Below are 15935 nucleotides of genomic sequence, written 5' to 3'. Positions count from 1 at the left end.
AGTACATTGTAGTGTCTGCATTTCACCAGATTCAGTGTCTGAATTCTTTTTTAATTTATCCACCTTATCCCTTCCCCCTCCTTTTGTTTCTCTGAATTACTTTCAAACAGATGCGCTCAGGTCAGCTTTCCCGAAAGCTGTGGGGATCAAGCAAACGGCTCAGCCAGATTTCAGCAGGAGAGACTGAATATAACACTCAAGATTCCAAGTGATTGCTGCTTCTGCATTCTCTCATGGATTCCAGAAAAATGTTTAATCTTTTGGTCACTTTAGATATATAAATATGTAATTAGGGCTTTGAATCTGAAGCCCTTTGATTCTTGATGAAGAACTTACGGTAGAGGTATAGTAGTAAGCATATGTACTCATGCAAGTTAGCCTGCTTGCATATTTGTCCTCAACTGTGTTGACTTGTTCACAGCAAAATCCCTCTCTCAACAGCTGCTAAAACTGTGTTTTGGGAGGACTAAAAAACCCCTGAACCATCCCCCCAGAAGTCTTCAAAACAGATTACTAATTGAATTTAAGTAGTGTTTGATTTAAAGCTGAGTAGGACCAGATGCTCCTTGATAACAAACAAGATATTTGGCTTTACTTTGACAGCACTGTTATTTCCCAGTAAATTAAAACTCTGGTAGTTGCAATGGTTGGATTCAGAATTGAATAGATGATGGTTATGACCTTCTCAGTATGTTTGTTAGGCTAATGAACTTTATGAGTTTGTTTGTGTAAATGGCTATTGCTCACTTCTTTTGTGTAGTTCCAATTTTAGGCTGTTCTGCAAGGAACATCTGTGTTGCACTACTTTATCAGAAATTGTTTTAAGTACAGACATGAATAATTTCAAAGGAGTTGGAGGTGGTGAAGGAGCTGAAGGAGGTAGGAAATATTGCTGCTGAAAATTATTTATATTGTTAAGTAAACTTGAGACATACACCAAGAAATCCCATTATATATTTAACATCTTGCAGAAATACCCAAGGAAGACTTATTATCTATATTGGTCAGATATCAATGTGCTTTATTAGTAGGGCAACTTCTGCAAACAAAAGATAAATTTCTACTGCAGAATCATTATGCAACATTGCAGCACAATTCAATTAAAAATAGCACCTGTTTGTTTCTTGGTGTTCACAAAACCAGTTGTTAGCCATATTTTTTTTCTGTAAAAATAAACACGGAAAACCAGTTGATATATCCATTTTCAAAATGCATTTAAGACCTGGTAAAAGAAAATATCAGATCCTTATGTGTGCTCTATCAAACTGCTTATTATGTTTCGGAGAAGCCATTACTGATTTTTTTTTTTTTTTTTTTGTTTAGCAATGCATGATGATAAAAGGGTGCATTTTCCTAGCAATCTGAAAATTTTTAATGTTACTGATTGAAATGAAAAACTCTATACTGTTAGAAAAGCTGGGTGCTGAGGGAAAACATGAATTTCCAGATCAGCATGCGAAGGTGTGTGTATGTGTATATATGTGTGTGTATGTATATATGTATATTCATGTATGTATTAAAAGAAGAAAATCCCATGGGGTGAGGGGAGCACAGATACAAGGCAGGTGTGATTGTTAGCTAATATGTTCCCTTTTGGGTCCCCATTTCTTCCCTCTACCATTGCTTTTCTTGTTATTTTTTATTTATTTATTGAAATCAATGTGTGTTGTACCTCTCATAAATGTTATCACATATGCCCTGTGGCTGGGGAGTTGTTGAACTACCTGAGGAACATAATGTATAATCTCATTTCATTAACTTTAAGCACAATATTTATTGACTTAATAGAAATATCTCCTTACCCTGATAAAGGATAATCTTTACAAGTTGTGTTAGTCTCATTCAAACTGATTTCTCCTCCTCACTCCCTTTACTGGAAAAAAAACATCCCTCTTGATGGCTGATTGGTGTACTTGTAAAGAAAGCTGTGTTGCATTTTCTTAACTTTTGTAAATGAAATAATAAATCAGATTAGTGAACAAGTGGGTCTATGCATAGTTGCAATATTCTGCCTAATCACTGTGACAGACTGGATTGTCTGGAAAGTTAGGAGAAAATAAGAATTATTTTCCTGAGTCACTTGCCAAGAGAAGATTAAACTTCCAAAAGTAGAGTGGTGTGGGTTTTTTCATACTCCACATATGTAAAAAAATTATAAATTAACCCACATCCCATATTTTCAAATAAGCTATAGAGAAATGTACTATTTTTAATCAGTTACCTATCCAGTAAGAATACTAAGGATACTGTGAAAGTATTAAGTTTGTTCATGAGAATGTGAAGCATGTTTGTCCATTATGATTTCATGAAGAAAGGATTTCAGGGGAGCTCTTCGTAGATAGTTTGAAAGTATTTCAGCTCAGAATGTGAGCTCTTTCTGTTCTGGGAGGTTGGAAACACTCAGTTGGGGCATTGAATTGATGGGTTTTATAGGTGTGCATTAATGTTGTGTTTAAATGCATAGACAAGGCATAGTGTTTATTTGGAGGGGAAGGTGGCAGGAAATGATAATGTTTTAGGTTATGAGAATGAAGTGAAAAAGGGAGATAGGTCTTACGTAGTGTTTGGTGGGAGCACAGTTTTCTTCTTGTCACTTGCACAGAGGGGTTTGTATAAGCATTTTAAAACATCCTGTTGTGGGTTTGGTAAGTTTATACAACAGCTGACTTAACATTTTTCAATATTAAAGAATAATGAAAATAGTGTGTCAGTTTAAGTAAAATATAATGTTGCAATAATTTAAATAATTTATGATTAAGACCTTTGACATTTGAATACCATAATTTCAGTGCATCACAAGCACTGGGTGATCATCACAAATACCTGGGCCAAGTTTAAATGTGGACAGTTCTTGGGCTCTGAAACTCAAGGCTGGTCTGTGCTCAGTACAAAGCAGCAGAATGAGGAGGGGGCAGGTGAGCTCTGAGCTGCTGCTTTATGCCCCAGGTAGAATGGCAACACCCATGGCCTTTGGATCTGAGATGCTCCCTGGGGGTGGGAGGTGTACACCATCACAGCTTGGCATCCTTGCCAGAGGCCATCTGGAAAGACCTGCATGGCTGTGAAAGTCTGCACTTTGCCTTCGTTTAAAACCAGCTTGAAATAAAAGATGATTTGTAAGTGTGAGCATTAGCTGGTATGTTGTTTCTTTTAGGTTTAACTTATTTGCATAAAAATAGAAAATAATGTTTAAAAATAGAAAATAATTCTTCTGATCAGCTGTTTAGTCAGTTGAATTGCAGCCTGTTATGCAGTGCACTGTGAATTGGTGAACTGACTTTCATAATTCTTGGATTTCCTCAAGTCAATAAAGCTTAGGATCCCATTTTATTTTCAGGTAATATTGGTGAAATAAGATTCTCCTTTGGTTTTGTTCAAAGGTTTGTTTAAGTGTAAAAAGCAAAGTTTTGAGATTATAGTATTCCAATGAGGAATTTAGAAGAAACAAATCTTAAGTGACATTTATTTCATAGCACTACATTTGTCAAGATCTTCTTTGTGATATCTTAATATGTTTAATTTTTGGAATAACTCTAATAATATTTATCAAAGTGTAACATATGCTTACCTTTGAAGATGAGTAAGTAGGAGTGTAAATATATATATCTAAAAGAAACTGAAAACTGACCTACTTTTCATACCTGTATATAAATGAGATTAATTAGTTAGCAGTATTAACTTCTTCATAGCACGGTTTTGAACTTGCGTACCAAAGGATATTTAGAAAACAGGTCTCCTTTATTTCAAGTCAAATGTTTGTTAATTTCTCTAAATCAATTTACTTATAATTCTTGATAGTATTTTTAGTTGTCTTTTTAGCTGTAGTGAAGAATCCTGTCTGGTCTTTGCTGGGTTTGAACTATACAAGCTTACAGAAAGTGAAATGCTCTACAAGTAGCATCTGACTGAGGCAGATTTTTCTGTAACCGATGTACTTATCCATTACTCACTCCTAGGATATCTAGAAACCACATCTTTTATCATCCATGTACCTTTACCAGCACAACATCATAATCCCAGTCCTAAAGTAACTGCATTTGTCCTGGTGGTAAAGACACATTGTGGAAATTAGATTTTCTTAGGAAAATAATTTTTTTATATTAAAAAGAGTAAAAAAAGAAAAAAACTAAACCAACAAAACTTCCCCCAACCCCCCCAACTTCCCCTCCAAAAAAAAGCAAACTCATCCACATCCATATTACAATTGCTTTGCTAATCTGGAACATTGATATAGAGAAGCTCTTTCCCCTCTGGCATACCTTAGATGATGCATATTATGACAAAACAGGTTTATCAGTCTTCACAGGCTTTAAATGGCCAAATAATTTGCTGTCTTGCAAGGATCCCCAAAGTTGTATTTCTTTGTATTGAAAGTTGTATTTCTTTGTCCTTTAAATGAGTGCAAAGAACCAAGTTTCTGCACTGGAAAAATTCTTTAACATAGTCCTGCAGAAATGATAAATTTATTTTTGTAATGCACAGATTTGGTAACTCCTGCTTTAGTCAATGGGAGTTGTGTACCTCACTTCCCTAAATCATGTCTTCCTCCTCCCTGTTTCCTTTGCAAACCTTTCCCAATCTTAATGAACAAAATCATTAGAAAAGATAAGGAACTAAATGCTGCACAAGGCTTTTGCTGTGTATGTGTAATAAGTAGAAAATGTGTATCTATATACAGATTATAGAGTGGTAGGGAGCTTTAGAGCTAGAGATGTCTACTTCCTTCTGCCCCTATATTGAGAGTCTCTGTAGACACATGCTCTGTGCTGTCACCTGAAACATTCCTGTCTTCCACTGCTAAAGGCACCTTGCTGGCTATGTTAAATGCTGAGCTGAGGCGCTGGGAATATTTTTTCCCTTTCAAAGAATTAAAAAAAAAAAAACATGCCCATTAAATGAATACTCAAAATTGAGCCTAGGGCCTGATGTAATCAATACTGTTATGTGAAAGCACTACATAGGCTTGTACTTATTGGAATGGAAATTCAAGCATGTGCTTCAGTGCTTTCTAGGTCTTTTTATGCTTTCTAGCTTAAAAGCTGTGTTGGTTTTGGCTGCAAACACGACACTTGTTGGTAGTCTCCCTTTGGGGAGAGTAAGTTTCTATGGTATCATATACACGTGGGTTCATTGTATGCCAATGTTAGAGTCAACTGAAGTGTTTGGAAGATTTTCCTTCTTTCATTCCAGGAAGCCAGTCTTATTACTAAATTGCCCTTGTAAGCACATACTTTTGAAGGAAGCAAGTTTTCTAGAAAGCTACTGCATCAAAAATATATTTAAAATTGGTAAAATGCTATTGTTCCCTTCTTCAGTGTTATGGATATCAGATGCCTGAATGTAAAAATGCCTGAGTGACACCATAGCATTCTCTGCATTTCAGTTGAGTGCCATTCACCTTACTGCAGTCTTGAACACTCCATAAGTGAGGAACTGCTTGCAGTGTTTAGTCCAAGGTAGCCTTTGTTCAGTTTTGACTCACCTTTTTATTGTGCATCTGTGGAAGAATACTGGTGTGTCTTTCTTTTAGTTATCATTTACCTATGTGGCCCAAATAAAATAGGTGTTTCACTTGTTTTCAATAGTTTCTTCAGTGTGTGTTCTTCCTAGTTTTGTGTAGTGGACTTGAGAAATTTGGCAGGTATTTCCAGAGTTCAGGTCTATACTTATACTCAGCAAAGACATAATTTCATCAGACATCTTCTGTCCCAGAAGCATGATTGTCAGTATAAATTATGGTTTAAAGCTGCTAAGGGGTTTTGAGATTGGAATATAAAACATCCAGCCATATATATCATAGATCTAACTGAACTTGGAGGTCACTTGTTTATTTAGCTTCCTGCCTAGTCAGTATTTTCCTCTCAAGGGAGCCATACTTTTTGCCTTGAAATAGCTTTAAAATAAACTGAAGTCTTGCACCTGATAGTACTACTTTAGTCATATGCAGCAGTGAGTTGTTTCTTAAAGAAAGCCATGATAGGGAAAAAAGAATTAAAGAAAAACTTGGAATATGTATTCTGATTCTGCAGGAGCTACTTAGGACAAGGGAAATGCTGCATGTGAGACTTACCTCCCTTTGGTCAGTGTTTTGATGGAAGCTGTGATGCTACTCAGTTTTCTGATGATTTTTTACTGAAGCTAATCAGGGGGTGGAAGCAAAGGCCTTACAGCAAAGTTAACCATATCTTCTGATAATTCTTACAGATTGTGCAATTACGTGATTACAAATGGATCTTTAAATGCCAAAAAATGCCTTTTCAAAGAGCTAAATGTTAGGTCTGAGGAGTGTTGGAAATAGCTACTTTCAGAAATGAGCCTTCAGGCACTGTAATGAACTTGCTGTCTGTCTTCTGTGCAATATCTTTTTCCCTCTGGGTGCTTTAAGGGTATACTGTATGTCTTACTTTGGTTTGATCAATATGTTTTAAGAGTGTGTATATTGGCTAATGATGGAATTTTTTCCTGTACAGCATGGTGGAAGATGTTTTAAAATTTTGCACTTTTCTAGGATTTGCAAGTTTGTAACCTGAAAATTTTTAACATGCACACTTTTGTACATAATTAGCATTGTATATATTTAACATGAGTCTGAAGCAAATAAAAGTAATTGAATGCATAACTTCTCCCTTTATTAATAGCACAAAAATTAAACTAAGTGTGGGAGTACACTGAATGAACAATTCTTTTGTGTAGCAGGTAAAAGTAGGCAGCAGGAAGAGCTGACACAGTGTCCTGTCTCAATTGTGTTAAGGCAGCTTTATTTTGGTGGGGAAGGAATCAAAGTGGATATGTGAATGTATAGGCCCCTTCAAGCTTTGATTAGCTATGATTCTCCAAGTATTGCAACAAAAAGTGTCTTTTTGCTGGGAAGGAGGTGTCTGAGGCATGCATTAGGGTGAGGAAAAGAATCCAACAAATGCATATTGATCTTTATTTATAAAGCTGAAGTACCCCACCTACTCTGGGACAACAAGCATATCTTTCCTTTTTCCTCATTGTCTTCCCTATATAGTAACTTGTGCTGCAGAATATGGAAGGCTATGGATTCAGGGGATTGCTGTCAGTCAGGAGGAAACTGAAATCTGTTCCAGGCTCATGTTCAGTTGGTTTCTTACCCCTGCAAACAGGAGAAACCATGCTGTGAGCTTTAATGGGAGGTGGGACTACTCTGCTCCTGTCTGTTACTAGGGATAGATCAGGGCACCCTTATTCTGAACAAGCAGAGTTGATTCCATCATGTCACATGCATTTTAGATTTCTCAATAAAGTCCATGTAATTCTAGATATGGATTCCCTTGTTCTGGAGTTGAGTGCATTAGGGCCAAATTGGCATCTCCCTGGCTTTCGATAAAGGAGCTGACTATTGGGGCTCTTGTTTACAATTTGGAAACATAAGCAGCAATGGATGCAGTGCTAGAGCACACACTGGGTTAGTCAGACATCCTTTGCAGTGCTGTCATGCTGCTGGCTCCTCTGGAGCATTAAACAATACTCACATTTTCTCCAAAGAGAAATGGAACCAAGGGATTAAGTAACTTCTGGTGGGGGGAGAGGCACCATGTGCCAGGAGTTTAACAGAAACCTCTCTTCCTTTCTGTCTGAAGGAGGATATCAATTCAAGTGATGCATTTACCTCAAAAACAGACGTGCTCCTGTCACTCCTTGCAGCATGGCGTTATCTCCTTCCACTAACAGCATCGTACCTTCCCGCAAGCCCTGGGGGAGGCAGAAACATTTAAACTTATTTTCAAGCTATGTGGAAGGGTAGAATGCTTGTCACAAGCAGGCCAGTCTCAGTGGCACCATGACTACAGACTAAACCTTCTCATTTACCTAACAAAGAGGTAAAGACAAAAATAGGTGAGTTATCTTGTTTTAGAAGTTGATTTTCTTGTTTATTCATTTTTCACTCTTAAAGGAGAAATCATTAAGGAGGAGAGGAAACTGGTTTTTCCCATAGTTATTCTTAGATCCAGTTTGGGTTGAGCAACAGCCAGTGGATTTGTTAGTGCACAACATTTATAGTACAAGATCAAACACAGGGACAGGAAACACAGAGGTCCCAATTCCCCTGACAGATATAATGAAATTATGTATACACTATTGAATGTGCAAATTCAGAAACTATTACAGAGATTAAAGTTAAGAGTATCTTCAAAAAGATTAAGGGGGAGTTTTGTACCATCTGCATGCACACCACCCCCAACACCCAATATTTGGTGGCCAGTGACTGCTGCCTAAAAATAGTGTTGAGCAACACTAACAGGAGTATGCATTTCATTGGCCCCAATCCATTTTCTACAATGAGCAATATCCAAGGCTCAAGCTCTTAGCAAGAATACAATTAGCATTCCAATCCAGGGAATTTTAAGGCTTGACAGGCAAAGAACCCACACTGAGAGCTAGCATGAATGCATTTAAAATGTTTATCATGCTCCAGCTTCCTGATGGAGAGCTACTACTCACCAGAACTGGAGGGGTGTTTGGTTCTTCGTGGTACTGGTGGATTCTTTCCTCTCTTGTCTCCTGCAATAATGAGCACAGATTTAGCTTCCCAGGCCATAAGGTAAGGACTTGGAGCTATCCAGGCAACATGACATTAAACAAAGCAGGCACTTCCCCTCAAGCAAAATGGGATGGCCGGATTGACTCTATTTAATAGATGTGTGTTTTACCCTTTATCACTAGCAACAAGTTACTGCAGGTTGATCAAACAGAACTCACACAATCCCAACCCTGAAAAACCTCAAAACTTACTTCCACTCAATTAATCCATGAGTTTTTTTTTTAATTAGTACTATCTCTGTGTGCAGAGATAGTACTAATACTACCAGGAAATTTGTAGAAGCAAGTGCCTGAGGTGCAACCTTTGTGAAAGAGAGTAGTGAATCATGGATTTTCAGTGATTAAGTATTTGCTTGTTTGTCTTCAAGTAGGTATTACACTGAAGAATTTCCTTCTGTGAACAGCTGTGTCATGTTTCCTGAGGTTTGCTGCTAAACTGAGCAACAGTAAAGAAATAAAAACATAGGAACACAGCAGGGACTTGGTACAGCACAGGGCTTCCAGCCTCCTCTGAGAGAAAGAAGTTATTTATAGGGAAAAGACTGCCTGCTAATCTAGTGACAAACTGATGAAATGAATACCTACAACTTCATCTAAATTCTAGAAGCACACCCATCTAGAAGCATCCACCATCTTCATTGTTCCCTAACTCTTAATACTTCCTCTAACCATGAATTTTGATTACAAGGAGGAAAGTGTTTAGGTTGTTAAAAGATGCACTATACAGATTGTTCCCTCAGGAATTAGCTGACGTGCTATTTCAAGAAGGGGCTTCTCCCCACTGTATGGAAATCTGTCTTTGTGCTTGATGGCTGAAGTGTTTTTCTTTCAGCTGTACTGGTGCATGTGCTTGCTCTGTACTGGACATTACAGGCTGTGCTCCCTGCAAGGACACCAGTGCCCAGGTATTTCTTACACAACATCTCTGTTGTGATTGTTTCTTCAGACCTTTAGATATTTAAGCCTCTTAATGTATGTTTAAGTTAGGGCTTCCCAAGCAGCAGGTAAGACAGAACTTTCCAGAACCAGTGCTTTGCATCTTAACACTTCAGGTTTATCTTTTCTTTTTTAATTCCCCCATTCCATGCCAGATAGCCAGCATTTCAACAGTATTTCAGACATTGCAGAGCTTCTGTTTGTGAAAAACACTTTGTTCAGTAATACTCCTGCCAGCTCCTCTTCCCAAGCAAAGTTAAGTTTTAGAGGAAGTGAAGTGTTACTGCCTCATTGGCATTTCCAGTTTCCCTAGGGAGCAGCTGTTTGACATTCTATAGCTTTGTAAGGCCTCAGAAATGCACATTATTTTTACTCCTCCACACCCTAGTTACTGTCTTAGTTCTGGTGTGCTTTACTTACACCCATGTGAGTTCTTTTAATGTCTGGGTCCAGGTAGTGAGGGTTAATATTAAAAGGAACTAATCCTAGAGCCTGCAGGGAAGGTGGATAAACAATTGGCATGTCATTGGTGGTATTGATGCTGACAGTGGCAACGTTGGTTCCTGCGCTGGATCCCATGTAAGGAATCCCATCCTGAAAGACAAAAGCAACGATCAGTCTGCAGCACCACAACTAGGAACTCAATTTTATACCATCTTTATCAATCTCAGAAACCCATCAGTCAGATCAGATTTAGTGCTTCCAGCTCCTCTCATTGGTAAGTTTACAGGTGAAAAGCAGAACAAGAATTCAGATTCTGAGGTGGGCAGTAGCTTCTCTGTGTCAGAGAACTAACTGCTGCCTGCCTTGTACTCACAGCTCTGTGATCCCCCAAGACAGAATTTACCAGGCTGTCAGTGCATGGTGAACTTTGCTATTAAGAGGAGAGTTTTGCTTCTATTGCAGTTAAAGGAAGTATCTGAACTGGCTTTTAACTAGCTTCTGGAGAGAGCAGGCCATCAGAAGCTCACTGCAGTGTTGTCACAGCATCAACTTAGAACCATGACCAGTTTAGCACTGTTTAGCTATGAGTACTATGCTGTACATAGAAGAATGCCACACAAATATGCAAGTGTACAGGTAATCCTGAGCAATTTGTGAAAATAGAGCTGTCTTGAGACAACTGGTGGTAATATAACCAAGTAGTTATCCAAACTTAACTGGCATTTGGACATTTTCTGGCTTTTATTCCCACAACAGATGATGAATTTCTATATATTAAGATAAGCCTAGCTAACATTTATTCTTGGCAGCTGGCCTTACTGTGGCTTGTACAAATCTGCGTAAAGTCATTTGCAGTTCCACATTGCTAGGGAACACCTTGCTTCTGTTCTCCTCCAGAGATGGTGTATCTTTGCTGTGCCTTATGAGATTCACCAGCTGGACTGGTGCTGCTGACCAGAGGGGCTCAATGGCACTCACACCTCTCAGTTCCAAGGAGATACAAGAATTACGTAATTTTCAACATCAACAGGACACTGGCTAAAAGGCACATATGGATCCAACTTTATCACCAGTTTATCAGCAGACAACTGCAACATGAACACATCTGTATCAACAAGATATGAAGTGGACGTCTCAAGCTGAAAAACAGGGTTTCTAGACACAGATTAAATCCTGCACTGGTCTTTTGACTGGCATTTTGAGTGGTTTGCTTCTAGGGTTCCATGTAGTATTGTACATCCCAAGGGCTTGCAATCTAGCATCTGGAAAACTGCTCTAGGAAGATAGACTGCTGACACCTTAAGTCTTTTCTATGACTCAGTGACAGCCTTATTTGGCCATGGTTTTCAGTTCACCAGGTTGTTTGAGATGGCTCGACATCTGAAGTGTATTAGAGACAAAAATGCAGAATCAGCTTGGACTTGTCTGAACAAAAGCTCATGCATGAGATCCAGCCATTCAGACTTGGCCAGAATCTGTAGTTTTACCTCAAGAACTCTTTTCCTGATCTCATGTATCAGACAGTTGTCATAAAGAGCTTTCAGGAGACGGAATGTGTTCCCACCTCCTGCAGAAACAAAGTTCAGCTTATTTAGCATGCTTTCACCATCAGTTTTAATTGAAGCCTTCAATTAAACTCAGCAGGCACTACAAATTCTATGCTGTATTCAGGGGCAGTATCCTGCTTTGAGAAGTAGTAAAAGCAGAAGCTTCAGAGGAATGGTCACTGGGCAGGCCATGGGCATGCCCTGAGTCATTCTTGTAAGGGTGCCACTGTCTGACAGTGACCTCTCTTCCAATACCCAGGACCATGCTATTAGGACTAGAACTTCTTGGGCTTGCTAAAGTGATAATACAGCTGCTATGATCACGTTTTTACACTGAAGTACTGTTCAAAATAATAATTTGAAATTTACTGGAGATAAAGTTCCATTAATAAATCTACTTCGCAGCCCACCACTGAATTTAGAGTCTTAGAGCTCCTAATTACTGTCTTCTGTAGTTTCTAATTACTAGGCCTAACTGCTTAATTGTTGGTCTTCAGTGCCACCTCTGAGCAGGACTAATCCAGTGCCCTATATAAACCTTCACTGGGGACTAAGAAGTAAAACTCACCAATAAATATTGCTTCAGATTTCCTTACAGCTTCTACTGGATCACAAGATTCATGAATGCTGTCCAGCCCATAACCTTAAATGAAAAAGTATTTACCTTTTAATATGAAAGTTTGGTGGAAGAATGGGATATGTTCAATCCCTCCCTGCCCACCTCCTCCAACCCTGAGCCAAATATCTCAACCAGGGAAATTTCAGAGAACTCTACAACGTAAAACAGAGTGTACACCCTATATTAGTGCAGGGCTAATACAGCTGTACAAAAGGAAATACTTGTTTTGTGGAGATATGCACTCAGTTTCTAGGAGCAGAACATTTCACTCAGCAGGTGCAGGCTGAGGCACAGTATCCTCCTGAGCATTACCAGATAACTAGAAAATGAGGAAAAAGCTGTTAGTTCTCAGCTTGGCTATGCTAAAATCTGACAGGATGTGTTGGTTCTAGCACTTCTTGTGCAAATACCTGATCTGAGTATTGTTTCTGTTCAAATGTCTGACTTTGATAGGTTTGCCTTGCCGGGGTTCACTGAGTACAGAAGTGTCAAGAGAGACAGAAGAACATAGGTATTTGATAGCAGCAATCTTCCTGCAAGTCAGGGAGCAAAGTGTGCTGCCCAGGCAAGTGAGTACTGATTATTACTACACTAACAGCTCCAAAGTTACCCTTAACAGTGATAGATGCTAGTTGGAGGTGCTGCTGTAGACTCTGCAGAGATCTTTGCTCCAAGCAAAGTTCAGCTGCTGTCCATCATGGAACTATCCGGCTCCTTGATGTGCTTTAAGTAATGGTCTTCACTTACAACCATGGCTTGAGCAGAGGTTTAAGATATATGGGAAGAAATGTTCCCTCATGTGATTAAGAAGGATAAAAAGATGCCACTTAATAGTTAAGAATAAAATCATCTTCCCTGGAGTGAGCAGAAGTGTTTGCAGCAAGATTTCTTCTGGAGACCTCTAAAACATCTGCTTCCAGGCAGAAGTCCGCAGCCGACTCCTGCTGCTCACTGCCCTTGCTGCCCGGACCGCAGCAGCCCAGCCAGCGTGCCCACAGCCCGGTCCCCGTGCCCGGTACCGGCCCGGCAGCCCCGGGCACAGCCGGCGTGGCCCCCGCTGCCGGGCCGGCCTTACCCAGGCTTTCAAACTTCTCCCTGGCCGTGCGGGCGTAGGCGTCGCGGTCGTGCAGGGCGTAGGGGATGAACAGCACCCGCCTCACGTTCCTGGGAGAGGAGAGAGGGGAGAGAGCGGTGGGCGCGGCGGAGGCGGGGGCCGAGTGCTCCCGCAGCCCCGCACGGCGCTTACTGCCCTAGGAAGCTCTGGATGTGCTGCTGGCAGTGGCCCAGGTACCCCCCTCCGGGCAGGGTGGAGTTGGAGATCAGCAGCAGGCGCCGCGGGCTCCCCATGCCGAGCCGAGCCGAGCCGAGCCTTGCTCCCTGCCCAGTCCGGTCCGCCCCTTCCTGCCCCGCCGGCGGCCCCGGGGTGGGGCCGAGCCGCCGCCGCTCCGCCGCCCCGGCCTGGCCATGCTGGACTTCGCCATCTTCGCCGTCACTTTCCTGCTCATCCTCGTGGGCGCCGTGCTCTACCTGTACCCGGTAATGCTGCCGGCCATGGGGCGGGGGGCGCCCGGCACGGCCCGGCCCGGCCCCGGTGCAGGCGGGCGGAGAGCGAGCGGCCGCGGGGCCGAGGCAGCCCCGGGCCCGTCGCAGCCCCTGGGCCCGGGCGGTGCCCCCGGCCCGCAGCCCGGGCCCGGACGGGACGTGGCAGGGGCCTGCGGGAGAAGCTGCGGGCAGGGCGTTCCCGGGACGGCGCAGTCCCGGCACTCCTCCTGCCTTACGGGCTCCGGGATGAATCCTGCTTTCCAAAGGCGCCGTCGTCTGCTCGCCTTTTATTTTTGCAGGCCTCCAGGGCAAATCAGTGTGTAATACCCCTCATTGCAAACTTGACCCTTTAAATCTTTACGCAGACATCTTTGATCTAACCAGATGAATAATCCTGGTTTAGCCAGTGGCGCCAGGCATACAGTTGAGGTTTATCGGCTTAGCAGGTTTAAAGCCTGCAGATGTAGCATACCCAGCTCCTGTTTCATGTTTGTAAGTAGTTTAGTAGTATTGGTGTGGAAAATTCATCTCTCCTGCCGGAAAGGTGTGGGACCTGTATAAAATCTGAAGTTCACGTAGATTGATGCATTTCCTTTTACTCTAGGCATCTAGGCAAGCGTCAGGTATCCCTGGGCTGGCTCCAACTGACGAAAAGTAAGTGGTTTCTGTCTCCACATTGGTGAAGTTCAGCGTTGGCAGAGGATGCTATTCATGACCAGAAATCCTGTGTGTTTCTCAGGGATGGCAACCTGCCAGATATCATTGCCAGCAGCAGCTTACATGAGTTTCTTGTCAACCTTCATGAGAAATATGGGCCACTGGTCTCCTTCTGGTTTGGAAGGCGTCTTGTTGTCAGCCTCGGCTCCATCGATCTCCTGAAACAGCATGTTAACCCCAACCGGTTGTGTAAGTGTCTTTTACCTTGTCTTTTGAATCCATTTGTTCTGGCCTCACTGGGCATCAAAGGAAGTTGGGGTTTCATTCTACATTGAAAGAAAATGAGGCTTTTTAACTGACATGGTGGTTCAGGTATGACTTTGATCCTGCTTACTGAGTTTGAGTATCAGTGACCAAGGGTTACTGCTGTCCAGTGGCCATCAGGAAATCAGTACGCTTGTGTCTTTTACCATCTCTCTACAGACAAACATTCATGAAAAGCATCATGCTCATTAGTCACTTGATAGAGCAAGATGAACATCCTGTAGCCACTTGGCATACATTTTAAAAGCAGTTTGAAATACAGTTTAGGAGGTAACTTTGATAAATTAAGTCTGAAAACAGGTCTGCTAGTTTGTGATAACAGCCTTGTATGGTTCAACATGGAGATATTTCAAACTATTATTTGGAGAAGTTCTTTACCTTTCGTGTTTCTTTTGGTGTGTAGAATTTTGTAGTGAAAACCTTTAATGATCTTCCAGTCTTGGAAGTGGATGGTGATGCTGGTAGCTGAGTTGACTATCTTAGTCATGAGAGAGTATTTTAATTTATGGTCCAAACCTCTTAGGTGGGCATTTTGCTTCCTAAGGTTATCACACTTGATAAGTTAACTCAGTTGGTGCTTGGGTTCAATCTCTTGCTTTCCCAGTTTTACTTTAGAAGGTTGACAGAGGTGCTGGGTGCACACCTCTGACTTGACCCTGTAGGCTGTCTTTAGGCACAGGCAGAGAGCTCAGCTCACTTTGTGCTGGGGTCGTGAGGGGTAAACTTCATGTACAGTTGCCTGACAGAATCAGAAAAAGAAATGGTGACAATCTGGGAAAGGAGTGGGAGTTAACAAGGATCAGCAAGACACAGTGGATAACGATGACACTCCAGAAGGTGGAAAACCACCCTGAGAGATCTGAATGCTCTCAAGTGTGTTTGGAAGAAATTAAGCAGACAGTCACTTTTTCAAAGCTCAGAGAAGTGGTGACAGGCCCCTGCACAGGCAAGTTCTCATAAATGTTCTGAATTTTGGAGGATCTGAGTATTGGAGAAAGAGAAATACAGTGCCTGAACTTAAGTGCAGGAAATTAGGTGACCCAGGCAGCTACAGACTAGCCTAGTATCCTGCTATGCCAATGGCTAAACATATTTTTTTAAGCATGGGGGATAAATGGGAAATGCATGTTGTACTTTGATAATTAGATTTTTAGACAGATAAAGTGATAAAACTGTGTTTATGTCAGGGATTCAGTTCAGAATTTGCTTGGATACTGATAAATACTGGACTGGTACTTGGAAGGGGGATCAAGGCTAGATTGTCTTGAAAAGTGAAATGCAGTGTTGGGGACATGAAATAC

The 15935-nt window shown here is 41.2% G+C and overlaps 3 protein-coding genes across 4 annotated transcripts in view; 2 read left to right on the top strand and 1 right to left on the bottom strand.

Moving 5' to 3' along the window:
- NBEAL1 (neurobeachin like 1) overlaps positions 1-4911 on the top strand; it is a 78025-nt gene extending 73114 nt beyond the window's left edge. For both annotated transcript variants that reach the window (XM_014265038.3, XM_014265042.3), the window contains one exon: positions 111-4911. In XM_014265038.3, the coding sequence (XP_014120513.2) occupies positions 111-212 (102 nt within the window). In that variant the 3' untranslated portion in view covers positions 213-4911. The remainder of the gene's footprint in view (positions 1-110) is intronic.
- On the bottom strand, positions 1247-13497 carry LOC102066005 (alpha-aspartyl dipeptidase). The gene is made up of 8 exons (XM_005484137.4): positions 13358-13497; positions 13187-13275; positions 12061-12135; positions 11433-11512; positions 9922-10095; positions 8467-8526; positions 7634-7716; positions 1247-7117 (listed from the first exon to the last, which is right to left on the bottom strand). The coding sequence occupies exons 1-8, from the start codon at positions 13456-13458 to the stop codon at positions 7039-7041; spliced, it is 741 nt and encodes a 246-aa protein (XP_005484194.2). The 5' UTR covers positions 13459-13497; the 3' UTR covers positions 1247-7038.
- A 15-nt stretch (positions 13498-13512) lies between these two features.
- CYP20A1 (cytochrome P450 family 20 subfamily A member 1) overlaps positions 13513-15935 on the top strand; it is a 29139-nt gene continuing 26716 nt past the window's right edge. Inside the window, exons 1-3 of the mRNA XM_005484136.4 lie at positions 13513-13647; positions 14258-14307; positions 14393-14559. Coding sequence (XP_005484193.1) covers positions 13576-13647; positions 14258-14307; positions 14393-14559 — 289 coding nt within the window. The 5' untranslated portion in view covers positions 13513-13575. The remainder of the gene's footprint in view (positions 13648-14257; positions 14308-14392; positions 14560-15935) is intronic.

This window comes from Zonotrichia albicollis, chromosome 10 (assembly GCF_047830755.1).
Source record: "Zonotrichia albicollis isolate bZonAlb1 chromosome 10, bZonAlb1.hap1, whole genome shotgun sequence".
In the NCBI taxonomy this organism is placed as follows: domain Eukaryota; kingdom Metazoa; phylum Chordata; class Aves; order Passeriformes; family Passerellidae; genus Zonotrichia; species Zonotrichia albicollis.
The sequence above is the reverse complement of the archived record's forward strand: the minus strand, read 5'-3'. Positions and strand labels throughout refer to the sequence as shown.